Below are 21,654 nucleotides of genomic sequence, written 5' to 3'. Positions count from 1 at the left end.
TTTAATAGTCGAAAGTGATTGTAAGGCTTGACATTTTTATAGTAACGATTTGATGTGAGTTTAATGTATTATTTTTTGTTGTTGTTGTTGTTTAGACCAGGGCAATTCGTATCGAAGGAGTTGTCGTGGGAACTTTGAAAAGGCCTCATTCGATTGAAAATAGAAAGGGCTGATTCCTCTTTAATAGTCGAAAGTGATTGGAGAGCAACTAATTCCTCTTCCACTACCACCCCCCCACGCCCACCCTTCCATTTGCCCATTATGTTTAACAACTAAATGCTGCCTTAAGATTAAATCAAAATGCACTGTGTTAATGTTAATTCCCAATAAGAAATCTCAGCAGCATCCCAAGAACGACTTATGGTATTGTGTTCAAACTTTCGGGGCTACTTCTGCTCTTAAAATTTAACCAAATCAAAATAGCGCAAGTGTATCCAAGCTATCAAAGAAATTAAACAGATTTTTTTGCGAATAGTATCAAATTTTCAATTTCAGGTCAACTAGAGGAGGTATGAAAGTAAATTAAACACTACTATTTGTGTCCAGATTTTTAAAAGGGTGTATTTTGTTAAAAATTGCTGAAAATTTTTCTCGAGCATACAAATAGCTGGCCAAACTATAAATTTTTAAAAAACCAAAAGATTTAAAGAATTATTTTCTTTTTCCCTGAAAAAACTATGTCAATATAAAACAAATAAAAATTAGTTAAAAAAACTTTTTACATAAAACATGTTTTTCAAAGAAAAGTAAAGATCTCCATTGAACTAAAAATGAGCAAGAATCGAACCAGTATATCCACTAAGCATGAAACAATTAAAAATATTCACTAATAAATAACCGAATTCCTAGATGTGAATATATTGCAATAATTTTCTGAGTAAAAAGCGAAGCGAGTTGAAATTAAACTCAGTCGGGTTATAAAACCCTGGACCTTCGCAGGGCGAGAACAAAATTTATACTTTACTGAAAAAATACAAATGAATGTGCATTGTCAGTTTAATATACATATACTGATATTTAGTAATCCAAGTGATAATATTATTTGATTTATTAAAGTTATAAAAGTAAAAACATTTATATTTTTATCAGTAGAGTGCAAATTATGTTCTGGACATGGAAAGGCATAGGGGTTTGCGGCCATATTATGTAATTTCTGCTCGTTTTGAGTTTGAACCAGTTATTTATTATAATTTCTGTTCGTTTTGGGTTCTATTTATTTATCGATGCTGATTTATGGCAGGTTCACACTTGGTAGATTATTTACTTTTATTTTTGCTCATTTTTGTTTAATGGAGTTCTTTACTTTTCTTTGAAAAACTTATTTTGTCGAAAAAGTTTTTTTTAATTAATCCTACGTATAAAAAACAAGAAATTTCCCAAATATGCCTGCTATATATAATGGGAAGAGATGGTGATTTGAAGTTAGAGGCATTTCAGCTACTCTGAAGCGCACCTATGTCAAAAAGTATTGAGTTTATACTCTTTTGATTTTAGAGACTAATCTTTTTCCATTGAAGAAAGGTCACATCCTAAAAACTTAGCTGCGATTTTGTTTACATCAGACACTGACTGATTTTTCTTTAAAAAAAAAAAGAATAATATTTTCATTTACTCATTTTTTTCATATTTTTTCAGAATGTCATCTTATAGCCCCAAACCGGCGCACCTTGTAGAAACTTCTCAAGGAGAAAATGTTTATGGCCCTGCTCTTCCTCCTAGCTTAAAAAATGAGGATATCTCAGCCATAGAAACTACTCCAAATCTATTAACAACTGAGAGCGACCCAGTTGAGGATGACTTGTATGGCCCTCCACTCCCGCCGCATCTATTGAAGAACGTGACTACCTTACCAAAAGCCAATGAAAGCGAAAGTGATGAAGAAGTTTATGGTCCCTTACCCGCAAATAAATCTGGAGGATATGATGAATTGGAAGAAGTTGAAAAGAGAGCTAGATTGATGAAAGACAAATTGTTAGGTGTAAGTTGTGCTAGGTGTAACTCGAAATTTTCTAGAATGGGCTAAGCCTCTTATATGAGGGACTTGGCTGCTACCTAGCTATAAAAATATAGAATAGGGGCAATTCTGATCAAGAAACCTATCAGTAGCCTCTTAATTTTATTTTGCCTTCTTTTTATTTGTATTTTAGCTCATTCACTACAAATAGTCTAGTTGCTGCATACCTTTGATAGTTAACATAGTAAGTTAAATACTGTGGTTGTAATTGCTTACTGAGACACATACCTACTTGCCTAAGAAAGGGAAAATCTTCCTAGTCAAGGGTGTTCACAGGGCTGAGCCTTAGGAGGGGGAGAGTGTCCAAGGATTGTTGTAAGATTTGCGGGGGGAGGGGTTTCATTGGTTTATCCCGAAAAAGTTTCTTTTATCTGGCCTTCCAGAAGAGGATATGTTATCCCACCTCTCTTGATGTAAAGTTTGTTTTGAGGTCGGTTTTTGTTGTTCTTTATCGTTTCGTTTTTTTTCTTAACTTGACATTAGAAGAGATTTCCCTTCTATTAGAGCTTGTGATAAACTTCTTTAAATAAATATTGGCTTATCTTACAAGCTCGCAATAAACCGCAATCTATATTTACCATTAAAAATACAATAAAACTTTTTAAATTAGCAAATTACAAAAACAAAAAGAGCAATAGAAACAAAATACCAGAAAAGTCATGGAACAAAAGAAGGATCAAATGTTTAATATTTGGGTTGTAGGGACATTTCAAGAACTTTTGCAAAATGCAGGTGAAATACTTTATAAAACATTCGGAGTTCTTTTTATTACACTAAACATTAGTTGCTCGGATAACCTATCAAAAATCGATTGTGTGATTTGTGGGGAGGGAATAGCAAGCAAAAACGGAAAAAGAAGGTAGTTTGCAAATAATTTGGAGACGAGTTTTGCCTATACGACAGGCTTATGCATGAAATAAATATCTTAATTTAAAGTGAACATCTAGTAACCTTTCTTTAGAAATGTTGTAGAAAATAAGGTGCCTTAAGAATCTCAGATTGACCAAGGATTAGCTAATTACCTAAACAATTGACTGCTTCATTGTATGCTCCTGGTTCATGCGCTTCATAGACACTTCATACGTCAAACTATCTTCGCTCAACTGTTTGGTAGGGATTGGTGGTGTTGCATATCTTCTACCACATTTTAGATTTATCTGATGCATAAGAGACGCAAGGGATTGTTTAACTCCCTACTTCTAGAAATGTTTAAAGAAAACTATGTTAAAATGTACGCAAATCGCGTCGTTTTGTCTGAAATGTATTGCTGACCAAATAATTATGCTCATTGATTGACATTAGGCTTGTCAATTACAATAATACATAATAATAAAATGTCAAGGCTTTATCATTGCCATAGAATTGGGAAATAACATAGAAGACCAATTGGGCTCAATTTTATGGAACTTGATTACCTGTTTTTTAAAGTCAAAAGAATTTTATGATTGATACTTATCTGGTGTTACATAGGCTAAGTGTATTGATCGCTGTAAAAGCCTTTGGTGTCGTAAAAAAAGACAAAATCCGTCTTATGAGAAAAACCTAGCATTGGCCCACTATAATTTCATTATTTCTGTGATCAGTCTATGTCATACTGAGCCTGGATCAAACCAAATGTAGAGATCTTAGACAGAAACCACTCCTATTGTGGCAACAGGTGATGGCTTGTAGAATCAATATAGGCTATAGCCAGAGCAAAAAAAAACAAAAAAAAACAAAAAAAAAACAATCAAACCAATGAAAAAAAGCAACAAGTGAATATGCAAATGCAACAATGCACGACTGATTCTGTAATTGACACATATCGGTAACAGCACGACATACATTTCCGTGTCTGGGTATACACAATGACAGATGTTTGTGAAAACCTCTTTGGTAACTCTTTTTCCTTTTTTTCAAATAGTATTTACGATTATAAGTGTTGTCGTAGGTTACAGTCAATAAGTGAGAAACTTGCACAAGTAGATGAATGTAAACAGTTGTGGGGTTCTTTTTATCAGGAACTTAAAGTAAACAGATAGTTAGCAGAAGATTATCGAAAATTTTTGGCATATACATTTAAAATCAGTGAGATTTTTTTGTTCAGGCCGGGGGGGGGGGGGTTCTAAGTGTCATAGACCTTTATCACAGTTAAGCTACTTTTAACTTGTAAAAAAAGTTGCTACTACAATAATTTTATCCTATTCAGGACCAGAATGCCAAGAAAAGCCGAGAATCCTGGATGCTGGAGCTTCCAGAAGCCAAAGCAAAGCAATTTGGTCTTGGCCCAAGAACCTTTTCAAAGAAACAAGCTTCAGATGCCGTAATTGATAGTTCGTGGACAGATGCTCCTGGAAAATCTTCGGCAAGTCAATCTTCATTTTTTTTCGTATGACTTTTATTAATGTCGTTAAATTAGATTGTTATAATCACCATAATAAATAAACAGTTAAGGCCTTGGTTTGGACATGTATCTTTGAAAGTTTGTTTTTTTTTGAATTTTTGGTTTTCGATTTTTTTCGAAAATTATTTAGAAAATTTTCTGTCGTACAGTTTTGTATGCTGAATCCTAAAATAGAATTGGATTTCCTCAAAAAACTTTAGTTTTTATCCTCCTTTTTTCAATTTTTCGGTCGGACTTTTGGTGCCTATGACGAAAATACATTTGAAAAGCATGCTTCGGTTGTTGCATCAATACAGAATATGTTTTTGTTAAACAAAAGTTTTATTCTGAATTCGAAAAATGCAATCGGAATCTTATGATCACTTCTAGTTTAACCTTATTTAAAAAAAAATTGTTTTCTTTTGTTGAATTTGGGGGTTTCGGCTTCAAAAAAAGGAAGAAAAAAATAAAAGAATAATGCTTAGAAACACATTCCAGTGCAATTTTGTATGCTAAATTTAAAAAATCCAGTGATATTTTTCTAGCACCTTGACATTAAAAAAAAAAAAAAAAAAAAAAAAAAAAAAAAAAATGAATTGTCGCTTCAAGTTTTTGAACAATTTTTAAAAAAAAAAATCATTATTTAAGTACTCTTGGTACTATACAAAATCTGACTACTTTTTATATTGGGCTTGAAATTCAATTGGGATCGGGATTGAGTCATTTTTCTAAAACCCAAAACATCCAGAAATTGCAAAAAAGGCTAATTAAAAAAAAAAATGATAACCCTAATGCTAGATCTAATCGAAAAAATTTTGTTTTATATTTGACTTCAATGTAAAAGGCTTTATTGCAGCCATGTAGTTTTGCTTTTGATGCAAATACAAAATTGAAATTTCTTGTCTTGTGTAGTTTAAATTTGGTGGCGCTAATGGCATTGAGAGATTTAGTCAAGGAGATAATATAGCAAGGAATTTCAACTAAAGATTTAAAATATTGACTATCGGAAGACAGGCTTCTAGTCTTAAAATATATCCTTTGTTGCTTCTACGACTGTTGGAATCAATTTTAAACTTGTTCAATGCCCGCCTTCTTGGGATTGCCTTTAGAAAAACCTCTTTCAAATTTTGTTGATATTGAGACAACAGCAGGCACCTGTAAAAAGGTGCCTGCCAGGTCCAGGCTTTGGACCTGGACCTGGTAGTGTCGAAACGGTTGCCCCCTTCCCCTGTTTTTTTGTAAGATCAACCAGTTTTCAGGTTCTGAGGAACTTTGAGCTCCTCTCTCGTCTGGGAAGTAAGTAACTGCATATTTACCTGGGAAAGAGTCGACAATTTTACTGCGGAGAGGGATAAGGAGCAGGGAAACTGTTGTTGTCGAATTTCTATAAGAATTTAGTACGAGTTTGCCTCTTTTAATTAAATCACTACAATTCCGGCTCATGTTATAGGAATTTTCGATCCCTATTGTAGCCCCTTACTGAAATAATGTCTCTAACTTTCAAGACTTTGGGATGAAAAAGTTTTGTTGAAATGTATGTGACCAAACAAATTTATCGTAGTTGTAAATAAACATGTCCAACATTTTTCAGTCTCACAGTAAAGAAAGGATCAATGTTGAACTTATGGAAAAGCACCTTGTATCCGAAAGAGACCGTCAAATGGACGAAATTGCTCAAGAACACTGTGGAGAAGGAAGAAAGGAATCTCTGCTCAAAGCACACCAAAAATCCCTCAAAAGAAAAGCAGTGAGTTTTTTTCATGTTATTCTGTGTAAAAAATTATTGGTAAGTGAGCATTTTTTGCCGCTTTATTTAACTGAAACACACCTGTCAAATTCCAGTACTTCCCGAAGATCAGCCTAAGTATTGTCTGATTTAGCATCTCTGTCCACAGGACAAGAAGTTTTGCTGCTTGATTTGATTCTCTGTCGATACAGCGGGCGTTTGATCATGTTGACATTTTGTCGTCCTCCCTTGACAGAAAAAGAAGTTCCGTTGTTTTCCTTGTTGACATAGAAATTATAAATTCAAGCTGTAAATTTGAAATAGAACTTTCACTTCCTATGGAAGGAGTGGTCGAGAAACTTCGGAGGGGGCTCATTGGATTGGAAACTGAAAGTTCTAGTGGTCTTTTTAAGACTCGACAGTGATTGGACTGCAACTGACCCCCCTTTCTTGTCCTTTTGCTACCCGGATCCCCCTTAACCCCCAAAGACATCAGATAGAAATTTTAGAGGGAGGTATTCCATTAAAAAAAAAATTCAAATTTCCAAATAACATGATTCGGAAGATGACATGGCCCACAGAGCCCTGGGGCGAGGGCTCTAAATAATGCAAATTTAATAATGTAAATGCAAAAGAATACGCATATGATTTATAATGGGAAAAGGGGCATTGTTTGACATTGAGTGTGCGATTAGCTCGGAACTTGGGATCGTTCTCTGGGTCAAAAGGATCAAAAATTTTATCGTGGGAAGGGCAAGGGACTCGGAAATGGGCCAAAAAGCTTTTTGTCCTTGATAAGTTAGTTCTTGCCGAAAGTTCTTGGCCGAAGAGGAACCTAATTTACAAAGAAAAATTCCGGGGCATGCTCCCTTTAATAAAGGGGCCAAAAATATTTTCCTGCGGATCAGCTGAGGGCAAAAGAAAAAATAAAACAAATAGTTCCCCCTAGAAAGGACCCAAAAAGGGCCAACAAAATTTCTGTGCGGGCCGCTTCTTATGTTAGGGTTGTCCGATTAGAAATTGAATCTTCTAATGCCGTTTTTAGGGTTGAAAGTGGTTTGAACACAACCAGCCTCCCCCATGCCCTTTTTCTTCTAAATCCCCCCCCGTAAGTTCTGTGATATTGGATCCGAATTTTGACCCAGTTTTTGCTTAGAAATATCGAAAGACCTGATAAGTATGCCCCTGAAATCAACGTAACCCCACACCCCTTGGGACATGGTCCTAAATTATCCAAATTTGAGGTTGTTCACTGATAGGTTTATTAAAAAAGTCTATTAGGGATCGTTCGCTAGACCAGGATTCCCAGTTTTTCATCTGAGAATGATATGGGCACCTGAGCAAATCAAAAGACGCTACGTCTACCCGGGTTTTCAAATTATTTGTAATGTCTTGAAAATGGTTTGATGGATTGAATGGGAGCTTTCAATGATCAAGTGGATCTAAAATTTCGACTTGGGGAGGGGGAGAGGTAACCCAAAAATGCTATGTGTGTACAATGTGTATGCTAAGGTCAGGTACCTAGGTGTACTCCTTGACGAAAACTTATCCTTCGAACATCACATCCACGCTGTGGAGCTGAAGCTCTCTCGTAATCTTGGGATTATCAGGAAACTGAAACGCAAATTCCCTCAAAAAACCCTTCGTCTTCTATATAATGGACTCATCAAGCCTCATCTCCAGTACTGTGCGTCAATTTGGCACTCAACATTTACATCCCACCTGAAAAGGCTTGATTCAATCCACAAACGTGCCCTGAAAATAATCGGAAATATGGACGATTTTCTATCCCGTGAATCACTTTATCATTTATCATGCTCAGTTATCGTTTTCAAACTTTGTTCGGATTACTTCCATCAGAATTCCACAGTCTATTCCAGTTGGTATCGGAACAACATCCTAGGAACCCGAGATCTGCCTCAAACCTTCTGGTGAGACGAACACCTACAGTACGGTCGGATTTTGCACCGGATGTGGCGTGCGTGAATGTATGGAACGTGCTTCCACAAGGGCTGAGGTGTAGGAGCTCCCTAGTGTCTTTTAAAAATAATTTGACAAAATATCTTTGAATTTCAAAAAATAGAGTTAATTAATATTTGAGTTTTGTTTTGTTTTAATAACTATTATCAGTATTATGTCGGTTTGTTTTTTGTTTTTATCTATTTATTATTATTTTGTAAGGTTAAGGTAGCTGTATTTTCGGGGAGGAAGGGGGGAAGCTCTTAGATAATGAATTGTATGATTGAGGGATGTGGTTGTGTTGACGAGTAAAGCGAGAGTCGTAAAGCGTGATTAGGAGGAATCGTTTTTTTTTAAGGGACTCAACGTGCGTTTTTTCATAGAGATGTTTAGTTATGTTTATTTATCTTTGTTCCAATATCATTAAGGTGCTTATTTTGTGCTAAGAACAAGCAGAAGAGGGGAAGGGACCCCCTGGAAGTGCCGTATTGTATCCGCCGGTATTTGGTTACCCGCAAATAGGCGAGGGGGTCCTTACGCTTCCCTTGTTCCTGGGTGATTTCAGTATTCTTTGATGACTATTTGCTCCACCCCGACCACTCTGATTGGACTATAGCTTTGTGATTTTGTATCTGAATCGGACCGCCCACTGATTTTGCTTACTGCGTCAGAAGTCATTTCATTCAGAATGGGAAATAAGCAGTGTGAAGCCAGACTTGGTTTATAGCCCTGTTTTGAACTTCGTCTACCGGGCGATCAAAGTGGGGAACAAGTATGATGAAATAGTGGCGAAGGCAGTACAGTATTTCAAAGCTGATATGCTGACTAAGGTAAAGGATGACTTATGGCAGTTAGCTGCTATGTGTACTCGTTCTACAGATCGTGTTCAGCCCCAGGACATGGTTTTTTATCTGATAAGAGCCATCTGGATCTGTGAAGAGAAGAAAGTATCCACCCCCAAGTTTGTAATCTATGATCCTGACGAGGTACCCGTACTCTCAGGGGAGGTCACAGCCACACAGAGTCGAGAGGTCAATGAACTTCATTCTACTGTGGACGATCTTACTGACCACCTAAGTTTCTTCAGACTGACACAAAATAAGGCTATTGCGACTGCAAATGCGACAAACTCTTCGGATACAGCAAAACTTCTTACTCTGATTCTCAAACAACCTCCGAAAGGACTCAAAAAGCCCGACAGTCGCAAGGAGTATCTTGAGGGCCGTGCCGATGATTGCGACAACCATATAGTGAGCCTGAGGCCTCTTAGCATCTTTGATGACAAAGATGCAGCAAAGTCTCTTGCTGAAGCGATAAACAGTGCTACAGACACTAATGCTCGGCTGAAGACCCCTGCTCATTGTGCTATTATAAGACATGTTCCCGATGAGGTCTCGCCTAACGATCTATGGTCAATGATTAGAAATTGGACGAAAGCCGAGAGAATTTGACAAACTCGCTCATACAAGCTTGTCTTTGAAAGTAAGGACGATTGACAATTAGCAATGAACAGCCCTATAACTCTGGGCTATGAGCGCTTCCGAATAGACTCGTATCAGTATTTGTCGGTGAGGTTTTTTCAGCTCCAAGAGTACGGTAACGCTGCTAAGGACTGTAAAAACGCTATTCGCTGTTCCCGTTGCAGTGACAATGATGCGAACAATAAAGATAAACCATGCAATGCTGCACTGACGTTTGCTCTCTGTAAGCAGACATGTTCCCGATGAGGTCTCGCCTAACGATCTATGGTCAATGATTAGAAATTGGACGAAAGCCGAGAGAATTTGACAAACTCGCTCACACAAGCTTGTTTTTGAAAGTAAGGATGATGGAGTCTCTTGCTTCGATGGATGGACGATGCTCCGTCCATCCGTGCTACAGTGTTCAGTGCCCCTTAGCCAGAAATCTCATGATGAAGCCATGACCAACTCTGAGCTAAAAGTGTCTTCGTGGAATCTCAATAACGGTGTAGTCAATAAACTGCCACTGATTGAAAGCTTGATGTCTTGCAACGACGTTTTGTGTTTACAAGAACATTTCCTTTCAGCCGACTCGCTTTCCCTTTTAAAAGAAAATTACAAAATTTACCTTTTTGCGGTGCCAGCTAAGCATTCGGGCAGACGAAAACCTTCCGGTGGACTGTCAATTAGTTCTCACCTTTCGGCATCAGTATTTGTCGAGAACGAGTATTTCCTTGGTATAAAAGTTGCAAATAATATATTGCTGCTACATACCAACTGTTTACAAGAACTTGGCTTCCGAAGAAATGTTCTCCCGTGCAACAATAAAGCTTGCTAAATCTTTGAAGCAGTGTGCCTATGCATCTCATCGGGTTGTCCTCGCTGGGGACGTGAACTGCGACCTCTCAGTGCCAGATTACTCAAGATCTCGAATACTTCTGTCTGCTCTGTCCAGTCTGTACGTTGTCCCAAATGACTATTCGTATACTTATATCCATAACTCAGGAGCGACGAGTTCGCTTGATTTCATGCACTGCTCGAACGGTGTGACTGCGAATGGCTCAAGCCATGTTGACTTTAGCATATCGATATCGGATCATTTACCAATCTCCAACTGCTTTGTCATTGATAGTATTTTCTTTAAAAAAGATGAAAAGACACGGAAGTGGGAATTCAAATGTGACTGGAAGAAAATAAATGCTGTTGTATATAAAGCAGAGCTTGATGCCACACTTGACAAAATTAAGATCCCTTTCCAACTGCTGCAACATCCTCAGAACTTGCCGAGTCAGAGAAAAAAAATTTCATCAACACTTACTTGTGTGAAATCACACATGCAATGCTTTGTGCCGTTCCTCTATGTAAAGTTCGTCCGGGTTCAGAAATAGCTAGCTGGGCGATAAATCCGGCTTTACAGCCACGTTGCAAATCTTTAAAGCTTTGGTACCAAATATGGAACGACCGCGACCTGCCGAAATCTGGTCCCGTTAATGACATACGATTATATACCAAACGTCGTTTTGCTAAGTGTCTTGCCAATCACAAAGCTGATATTATTGACTGCAGGAGCAAGCGTCTCGCAACTAACCCAAATGAAATCTGGAGATTCGTCAGGGAAAAAAAGTCAAAAGATGTCGCTTCTGAGTTTCCAAGTGAGAGTGACTGGATCAACTATTTCACCAGTGACTTTTCTCCACCTGATCCAGTGTTAGAAACCCGCTATGAATCACTGCTAGTGGATAGTCTAGTTGATACTGAACCAGACATTGGTTTTGTTGTTACGGCCTCTGATATTTATAGTGCTATCATTCACCTTCAAAAAAAGTTCTCGCGTGGTTATGATAAATTATGTGGTTTTCATGTACTACATGTAAGTGATAAGCTGCTGCAGAATCTACATTTGTTTTACCAAATCATTTTTAATTCTGGTATTGTCCCCGATTATTTTTGTGTTGGTACATTGACTCCTGTTCTGAAAAGAATAAAGATAGCCGGTAATGTTGTTCCTATAGGCCTATAACAGTTTCTTCTGTTCTATGTAGATTGCTGGAGTTACTAGTGATTAAGGACGTAAATAAGGCTTGTTACACTCCGGACAACCAGTTTGGATTTAAGGAAGGCTATAGTCGGGAAAACATGCATTATATACTTACCAACGTCCTGATGGATATAGATAATAGTAGCGAGTTTCTTGTCCTTGCGGCTTATGATGTCTCTCGTGCTTTTGATTCTGGTGTGTACTCCCATTTGTTGTATAGTGCACCGCATATAGTGTGCCGCAGCGAAGTCTCAATCGTTCAGTTGTGCAGGTATTTCAGTTGTTTAGTTGTGCTGTATGCGAGATTATGCGTTGCCGTGAAAGTACCTACTCGTCATGGTTACGTAATGTGTGAAGCCGTAATTCCAGTTTGGAAAGGAATCCACCAGGATGGGGTAACTTCGCCACCATTGTATAATAATATTGTGATTGTACCCCAGAATAAGGCTAGAATTAGTTTTGTTTTTAAATGTTTGGACCTTTCCGTACTCAAATACGCTGACGACTTAAGTTGAATTTAAGTACAACTGTGTATCGTCTGCTGAGGAGAATTTTCTGTGCTTAGTAGGGAATATGCCGAAATTGGTTTCAATTTTAATGATTCTAAGAGCGAGGTCCATGCTTTCGGCAAATCTGTCGGTGATGTCGGATGCGTACAGTTAGGAAATCAGAGTGTTCAGTTATCTGCTTTTATTAAGCATCTCGGTCTTCCGATAGGGGATAGTGTAAAAACGACAAGGGCTCTCCATATCTCTCATCTAAGAGAGAAACTTAGAAGAGCGTTTAGTGTGCTAGTTCTCTGTAAAGGTTGCTACATTGCTTGTATCTACAGCGCTCTTGCGATGCCTCATGTCCTCGTATTGACTCCATTTTGGGATATGTTTACGGCTACTTATAAGAAGATTTACTTACTTTTTTACTTAAAGCTCTTGCTCGGCAGCGTCGCCAGCGTAGAGGGAACCAGTCGTCAGCGCCGTCAGTCTTCTCCAGTGTGGTCGGTTCAGGGCGAGGGTTGTCACTTCAGCCGGGTTGATGTTTCTGGAGGCGAGCCGATCACGGATGACGTCCGCCCATCTGGTGCGTGGTCTTCCCCTAGGACGCTTCCAGCCGTTTGCAGCTGGGTCGAAATCGAAGATGAGCCGGGCGGGTGTTTGGGCAGGCAGACGGAGCAGATGACCATACAAACGCAGCGAGCGAGACTCAAGCTGCTCGGACAGGGGTGGGAGTTTGAAGGACCTGAGGATTTCCGAATTTCGTAACCTGTCGGGCCATCGGGAGCGTTCGATTTTTCGGAGGTGTTTCGTCTGGATGGCATCTACCTTCAGCGTCTGTGTCTGAGTCAGTGACCAAGTCTCAGCAGAATAGAGCATAACGCTGGCAACCGAAGCAGAATATATTCGTGCTTTTGTGAGACGGCTGATCTGGGGTTTATGGAAGACTGTTTTTAGAAGGCGACCGAAGACAGAGTTTGCTTTTGCCGCTCTTGCTGATATTTCGGCATCTAGGCTTCCGTTTGAGCAGACAATTGAACCAAGGTAGGTAAACTGCTTGACTACCTCTACAGTCTGGCCACAAACTTCCACAGATGACAGGGGGTTGGACGGCGTTTTCTCAACGGGTATTATCTTGGTCTTCGACCAATTTATTTTCAGACCGAGTTTCTCAGCGGCAGAGGCCAGTGTTTCCAGTGTAGTTTTGAGGTCACTAATGTTTTCGCATATTAGCGCCATGTCATCGGCAAAGTCGACGTCTGAAAGAACTCTTCCAGCAAAGCCTATGCCAAACGGCTGCACCTGTTGTGTTTCATTCAGGATGTGGTCTATTACACAGTTAAAGAGCTCAGGTGCAGCGGCACATCCTTGCCGGACACCATTTTTAATTTTGAAATATCCAGAAGGCCGTCCATTTACGATCACCGTACTTTCAGTGTTATTATACAGCTCTTTGAGGAGACGGACGATTTTCGTGGGTACGCCAGCAGACTGGAGGATTAGCCATAGTGACTGCCTATCAACAGTGTCGAAGGCAGATCGAAAATCGACAAAGGCAATGTCGATTTAGATTTAGTCTTCTTACAATGTCGTAAGAAGATTTAGATCCGTATATTTTGGTCTCGCAAAATTTCTCTTGTGTATACCCCTATGGGCTAGAAACAAAAGACTTGTCTCAGCCCACGGTTTAACTGAGCCATAACAGTGGCTGAGCAGCGTCGCGCTCGCTATTTTTTTAAGCTTTATAGGACAAGTAGTCTCCATCCTGCTATGTGTTAGTAGAAATATTTGAATCTATTTTGGTAGTATCGTTTTTCTTTGTGAGTGTATTCTTCTTTGTTTTGTTTCTTTTGTCTTCTCATTTACTCCATATCGAACCCTTGTGTTTTTTTGGCAATAAAGATATTGATTGATTGATTGACTTTATGTTACCAAATTATGAAAGTGGTGTATCTGCATTATTTCGGGAACAGCTTTGGGTGTCAATTTGAGGAGGGGGGGGGTAAATGGACCTAAAATTTTAGTTTGAGTGAGGGGCAGAGTTAATTTAAAAGACACTAAGTACATTCAGGTCACTGAAATTGGGTATTATATTATACTTCGTTGTATATTCGACACAAAGAAAAACCCACAGGGTCGTGGCAGCAAAACAAAAGAAAAAAAGGTACAAAACAATTTAAAGAGTCGATTACACAGCCAGTAAAAAAATTAAAAGAAGAAGCAAAAAAACATACAAAACACTGATGTTAACATAAATACCATAGAACACCCTCTCGGTGGGTCATGCTTACATGGAAAACCACACAAGAATCTTAACACTAATAAAATTCTTCCCAAAATGTTTTTTATCCACAGCTCTACCCTTTCCTCCTCTCTAAAACGTTATTTCTCAAATCCCTTAACCCTTCACACTCCCCCAGTAAATGCAATAAAATTTCCTCCGAATCTCAACATATCGGACAACTGCAAGAACCACTCTTCATTCTAACCCATCCTAGGTGTCTTCTTCTTCTCTCCCCTAGTGGCATAAAATCATCTCTACAAGAAATTACCCGTTCAATATCATTCCTAACTAACCCAGCTCTAAAATGTACCTCCTCTGTCCGTGTGATCTCTTTAATATAACGATCCTGTCAAGCCCCCAAACTTCTGCTCCCTATTCCATTACGAACATAATCTAAGACTCAAACGTCCTATTTTGTAACTTAATATCTCCTTAAGCTATTGACCGGAAACGACTACTTTGATCCAGTCCTATTACCATATTCCCCGTATTTTCAACTATTTCTATATGCCTACCCCGCTTACCATCCTTCATTAACATACACCCTAAGTAAGTAAACTCATCCATAGTAGGTAAATTTTCCCCTCCAAACCCTAGCTCCTCTTTCTTGTCCTTCTTGCTTTTCATAAAAACCAAAGCTTTTGATTCACTAAATTACGATAAGATTTTATTATTCTAGCAAAATAAAAAAAAAATTACGATACTGATAGTCAGCAAAAAAGAAAAAGAAAACAAACATTCAATATTGAACATCAAAAGTACTAACTTTTTCTCATGTAGATGTATCATTGAGATACATTGGAAAAATCTTGGGAAACCGTGCAACCTTGATTTACTCTAAGTCTACTTACAGCAATTCTAGAAGGAAATTTCCCTACCCTCACAATGGCCCACTACCATTTTAACTACTAAATAGATAAACTAATATTTCTACAAAACGTGTTGAAAGGCTTTAATCCAACAAACGGCTTTAATCCAAGGGGATTTTTAATAAACCCCTTTTGCCATATCTGCTCTATCTTGGGAACAGCTTAGTAGATGAAGCTGAAGTCCTTAGGTACCGTTAGAGAAAGGATGGAGGAGAGTTGGTTAAAACGACTTCAAGTATTGTGTTTTGAGGGAAGGGAAAAGGGGTTAAGGAATTTTATCTTTGATCCACAAAACGCTTTTGGATTGTAAGTTCCTGTCGGATTTTATCTATAATCTATGTTTAGAAACAAGGTAAATGAAAAGACACTACGTTTTTAGAAGTTATCAAAATGATATATATGCAATGTGTCATGAATGACTTGGGGTATCAAGTTGGAAGTCTTAGGAAGTGGTAAGGGGGGTGAACGTTGAACTAAGACCTGACAGAGAGGGTAAAGACAAATTAACAGATATAATAAGCATCTAGGTTATCAAAATACAATATTTTAAATATATCACGAACGGCTGGAAGGTGGAGCTGAATTTTCAGATAGTGTAGGCAAAGGACATGAGAAGGGTAGGGGGAAAAATCCATTTTCCCTCTGCGTGTTTTGGAAAGAGGTTAAATATGTTTCATCTCCGGGCAACCTAAATGTTTTTATACTATAAGTTACTATAGGACTTTTAGATCAAAAGATTAAATTTATTCACGATTAAGTGGCGGGTTAAATCAAAAGACGCTACGTGTTGGTAAGTTAACATAAATGAAAAAACAAGTTGAAAATTTAAATTTTTTTTTTGGGGGGGGGAGGAGGATTTAGACCATGAGTTGTAGCTTGAGGGAAGAGGATGAGTAGAGCTAAATATATTTTGTCTTATGCCCAAACGCAATCCCTGAAGAAAAAAGGGCATCTTTGAAATTTTTAATGGTAACTCCACTATCAAATTTTACGTATTCTGGATCCTCAGAAAAAAGAGGCAGGTTCGACTTATCCATGGATTCGACTTGCCTCAAACCATGGATGAAATTAGCATGGAAGTAAGATAAAATAAGCTTTGCGGGCCAAAAAGGAGATTAAGCACTCATTAAAAAACCTTCTAAAAAACCTTTCATCAAAGAGTTGTAAATACTAAAAAAAAGCTTTGTCTGATTCTTCAGCAGGGCGGGCACAAATCTCATTTTCAGGAGGCACAAGAAAAGCTTTTAAAGCTCAAATAGCACTTATCCATCATATATATTTGGAATATTTGGAACCATATATATATATATGGAATCTAAATCGGTTCCTTCTAAATCGACTGAATCGGTCGACGAATTTAGACGACTGCCCTCTAAAGTAAAAATATTTAAGGGTCGAACTGAAAAGAATTATAGCCTGAAGGTAATAGCCAAAAATATTTCCTCTTCAAACAAAATCTACCTCTTATCCCTATGGAGGTACCGAATATATAATATCTTATAGGTGCAGTCTCATGAAATTTTGCAGTTTCCTCAACTGCCCAGTGAAGTCAGAAGTGTGTGATTTGATCTATAATTTGATCACATACAAAACCTACTTCTTTTTAAAATGTACAATATGTTGCAGGTGTCCCTATTAAAAATCTAGAAATTCTTCCCAGTGGCTGATGAAGAGGGCTTTTTCGCCCTCGATTAGTTGTGTAATTAGGTTTTCCCGTGACCCCAATTAACATTCGAAAGAAATTTTTTGGTCCCCTGCAAGGTGGTTGGGATATCGACTTGTAATAGTTTTTATGGCCTAGCATTTTTTATTACTTCACGCGTAAAGATCCATTGCATGTCGGGATTCGTGCACGCGCATAGACCATTCATTTGTTAGCAGTAAGTTCCCTGAAATGATCCATGCATTGACCCTGCATTTGTTAGTAAAGTCCTTTCAATCCAAGTGTTTTATTGCTTTTCTTTTCAGAATTCTAATAACATTTATTCAGGAGTTTTATTTTGTTTACTCATTAAGTATGCTAGGTCAACTACCCATTATGTTGTTCTAACGTTGTTTTATTGGAGAAAAAAAGAAGGCTGGATGCTAAGACACGGACTGGGAAGGAAATACGCTCTAGGATACGTATCAGTACATATCCTCTTTCATCATTTCTTTATGAAATTTTTGTTCTGACTGATTGCATATCACATGGTTTTGTGATCCAGATGTTTTAAAACCTTTTCACCTATGTATCATGAATTTGGACTGTCAGATTATCAAAAGAAAAGAAAATTCACACACTGAGGATTATTTTTGATAATCCAACTTTCAGAGATTGAACTTTTAAATGAAATCACTTTTCGGCACATATCTTGAATAGTCAAAATTGGAGGAATCTACATGTAACAAGAATCATAATATTAATTTTGTTAAAGGCTTTTTTTCCCGCCGTCCAATTGTTAGTTTAAAAAGTTATTTGCTAACAATTCTCGGAAACGTAATAATTGGACTGGAAATTCAAAAACCACAAGTTTGGAAGTAAACCTGAAAACTTTAGGGATTGTTTCTGGGCTTAGAGGACCTCAAGCCAAGAAAATAGCTAAAAATATGCTAAAAATAAGAAATACAGTATTAGCAGGCCTGTAATCTATCAGTGCTGTTAGCATAGAAACTAGTCATACTACTTAGCTGCAGGATCTTAATTTTGAATAATACGCTTGAATAAAGGTGTGCAAATAAGTTTATGCCCTTTTTAACTGCAGATCGCGTAAACTGTTTATTATTCAATCGATCCATATTTTCAAACCTTCATTGAAAAGCTGCTGTCATTAGGCATACAAGTCAGTATAAGTTTTTTAGTTGAAGCAGAAACAATGATATTTTTTACTTGATTGAGGATGATGAATTTTGTACCGAATAATGTGTTTTTGCGGGGAGTTTTACTTCAATACCAAGAACAATGCTTCCAAAAGCCATCATATTTTAGTGGAAGCATATGGTGACTATGCTTTATCTGAACGAATGTGTCGAGTGGTTTGCTTTAAAAGTGGTAATTTTGATCTGGAAGATGATGAACGGGCTGGATCACCAAGAAAATTTGAAGATGAAGAATTAGAGTTCTTGCTCGATGAAGACTTATCACAAACGCGAGAGGAACTGGCAAAAACACTTGAAGTCACTTATCAAGCAACCTACCGTCGTTCAAAAGCAATAGGGATGATCCGAAAGGTAGTAAATTGGGTGCTATATAAAATGCAGCCAAGATACATCGAACGTCGTTTCCTTTTGTGCGAACAACTGCTCCAACAGCAAAAACGAAAGTTTTTTGCATCGAATTGTGACAGGTGATGTTAAGTGGGTCCATCATGATAATCTAAAATGTAGGGCAGGAGATGGAATGCTACTGAATCCTAATGAAACAATAACGGGGGAGGGGTCTAACGATGGTAATTGATGCGTTTGAGCCGCGCATTGAATTCGAAGAAAAACACCCACAATACTCCAATAGAAGCGAAAAAATTATTTTGTAGCGTGACAACACTCTGCCACATGTTGCAGGGCCCGTTAAAGCATAGTTAGAAAACGCTCAAATGGGAAGTCCTACCCCACTTCCCATATAGCCCATATATTACTTAATCTGATTGCTGTCCGGCCAATGCAGCATGGATCGGGTGACCAGGACTTCTTCAGTTGTGATGAAGTCAAAAGTTGTATCGATTCGTGGATAGCGGCGAAACCGTAGTATTTTTCAGGGATTTTATCCGTAAATTTCGATAAAAATTGGAGGAAGTGTCGGGTATTGTGATAATTTTTTCACAATAAAGTTTTAATTTTTGAAAAACGGCACGAACTTATTTGCACACCTGAAAATCTCCAACAATGGTTTGATTTTTAGAGAAATTCTCTGACAATGTTAACCGTTTTTGTTTAGACAGCGGAAAAAGCTTAAATCTATTTGTTTTTTTTTTTGGCAAAGAAAGAGAATAAGGGAATAGAAAAATGGTACTGAAGAGTAAAAACAGACATTAGAACGAAGCTAAACAAACTCTATATTACTAAAAGAAAATCTAAAAAATAGTATATGTATCGATTCTTGGGTTATTAGGACTTCCGACAATCCAGACAAGAATGTGTTTGTCAAGCAGAACTAAATTTTGGCAGATTGTCAACCAAAAGACCGTACGTTATTAGCGAAAGTGAATATTCTCTAACTCCTGAAATCCATTTATTGCTTATACTAAATTTAAGTTTGAATATGGCTTGGTTTATCTTACCCAAGGTTTTTCTTTTTACGTGCGTTTCCAATAAGAGATTTCACCGCTTTATCAAATACGCACTTCAGCCATGTATAATGTCCTCTGACAACACGGGTAGAAGTATTCTTGTCTGTGCCATTTGATTTGTTTTATTCTTCTGAGTAGGGTTATATAAAAAGTCTTGGAGCGAGTAATAAAAAAAAAGGAAAAAAATTTATTCAGAACAACCACAATAATTAAGAATAGTAAAACTCTTCTCTTAGTGAAGGACATTCTGACTGTTTTGAATGCTTATATCATCTAACATATAATAACTAGAAAAATACGCAATACCAGTGTTAATTAACAATTACTTACTCGTACTTGCAGCGGGACCAGGCGTTTATGCCTCATCCGGCCTCCGAACGAAGCTTCTGAGTGAGGGTCTCCTATGATGGCCTTTCTTGTGCCAATACTTTGGCAACTTCAGCCATTGCTTGTCCCATTTGTGGGTGAATATGCGGAAACCTCCAGCAGGCTTCAGATTTTGCCTAACGAGTGGCCACCAGTTTTTAATTGCCAACCTTGTCTTCTATGCCGTGGTGATAAGGGTTCAGGGTGAGCTATCTGTTTATCGAGGCGTTCGTTTGGGTGATGCAAAACGTGTCCAAGCAAGTGGAGTCGACAGAACTTGATGGCGCTTGAGGTTTTTTTCGATGTTGAAATAATGCCGGTGGATATTGGTGTCCGAAGTGTGACCTGACGGTTGAAAGTGTAAAATTTAACGTAGGCAACGGTGATCAAAAACCTCTGGAGCACGCCAGTGAGCTAATTTAGCAATCCCACCCATCTTAACTTGCTAATCTAAACAGATTTTTTTTTTTTTTTTTAACTCACCTAGACGTGTTTTTTTATTACATTACATTGATAAAATGACGAAGGCATTTTCAAAGTTGCACATAGTTATAACATTTAAGGGGAGGGAGGAGGAAATGAATATCAGAAGATATTTTCAAGGGAGGTGGGTTGAAAAAATATTTTTGGATGATGATTTTGAGATTTTAGGGACCGGATCCTTTGGACCTGCTTTAGGAGGATCCTTCTGTTCGTCCCCCTAGTGCAATTATGTTAATTATTGTTTTTCTTTGGGTGACTTACCGTTTGCGGCAAGTTGTGACTACAAGTAGTACTTATGCTTTTGTGATAAGTGGATTTGTTTAAATTTTAGGATGAAGGCCCGAATGTCAAAAAGGAGCGTAAAGCCTTTGATCGAGATAGAGATTTGGGGATCACGAGCCTGGATGCTACAAAAAGAAGTGAAGTTATTAAAAAAGCTCAGCTGTTAGACTCCAGATTCTCAAGTGGCAATCAAAAATATCTTTAGTTTGATTGTAAATTGTCTTATTTTTTATATACAGTTTTACGTTTGACACCTTAAGCCAACTCGGACAAGAGGGAAGAATAAAGAGCAAGATCTTTTTGTGTCATGCCTCTAAATTTATCCAGAATATTGAACAAACTTTTGGATGGGGTTTAAATCAAAATTGATCGAAATGCTCAAATATTTGAAGATACCATTTTGTTTTAAGAAGATGGCTTGAAATTTCTTGAATGACTAAAATAACAATGACAAATGCTTTTTTTCCACCAATATCATACAAAAGTTACGACACTTGTGGAGTGATAGGCAGAAAAGAATCCCAAAACACACTATCAAAAAAAAAAAAAATAAATCATGATTTTGGTAAAAACTTAGAGTTGTGGCCGAAAGATATTCAAAACAACACTTTGGAGTTTTCTGCTAAGTAAGAAAAATTCATAACCATTTTGTATACCTTGTTTAAAGTAAGCAGCTTTAGCGAAGTAGTCCTCAAAATCAAGCTTAACTATTGATTATTAGAACTATTGATTCTAATACAGCTATGAATTACAAATAGAATCTATTGGTTATTAGCTATTCTTCTCTGTGTGATCGAAACTCGTATAGTTTCCTAGAAATTGTAAGAAATAAAAAAAATTCAAGAAAAGAAAATGCATGCTTTAATTTTGATGCATTTTTTGGCAATTACGCTTTCTTGTGTTAAGATGTTAAGCCGATCTGGAAATAAAGACTCAGATATTCCTGACACATCCCTGACTCATCATTATGTTATGCAGTAAAAGCTCAACCGATTTGCCGAAATTAAAAAACAAAACAAAAAACAACTAATCTGTGTTTTTTTTTCCCTGGAAAT

The 21,654-nt window shown here is 37.6% G+C and overlaps 1 protein-coding gene across 1 annotated transcript in view; it reads left to right on the top strand.

Annotated features, from left to right (window-relative positions):
- LOC148946193 (GPALPP motifs-containing protein 1) overlaps nucleotides 1-20,905 on the top strand; it is a 76,767-nt gene extending 55,862 nt beyond the window's left edge. Inside the window, exons 2-5 of the mRNA XM_089098267.1 lie at nucleotides 1,636-1,978; nucleotides 4,203-4,358; nucleotides 5,968-6,123; nucleotides 20,649-20,905. Of these exons, the coding sequence (XP_088954393.1) occupies nucleotides 1,637-1,978; nucleotides 4,203-4,358; nucleotides 5,968-6,123; nucleotides 20,649-20,804 (810 nt within the window). The 5' untranslated portion in view covers nucleotide 1,636 and the 3' untranslated portion in view covers nucleotides 20,805-20,905. The remainder of the gene's footprint in view (nucleotides 1-1,635; nucleotides 1,979-4,202; nucleotides 4,359-5,967; nucleotides 6,124-20,648) is intronic.
- The last annotated feature ends 749 nt before the right edge of the window (nucleotides 20,906-21,654 follow it).

Source organism: Artemia sp. Qi Xiang Cuo, chromosome 12 (assembly GCF_049724085.1).
Source record: "Artemia sp. Qi Xiang Cuo chromosome 12, ASM4972408v1, whole genome shotgun sequence".
NCBI classification, from domain to species: Eukaryota; Metazoa; Arthropoda; class Branchiopoda; order Anostraca; family Artemiidae; genus Artemia; species Artemia sp. Qi Xiang Cuo.
The sequence above is the reverse complement of the archived record's forward strand: the minus strand, read 5'-3'. Positions and strand labels throughout refer to the sequence as shown.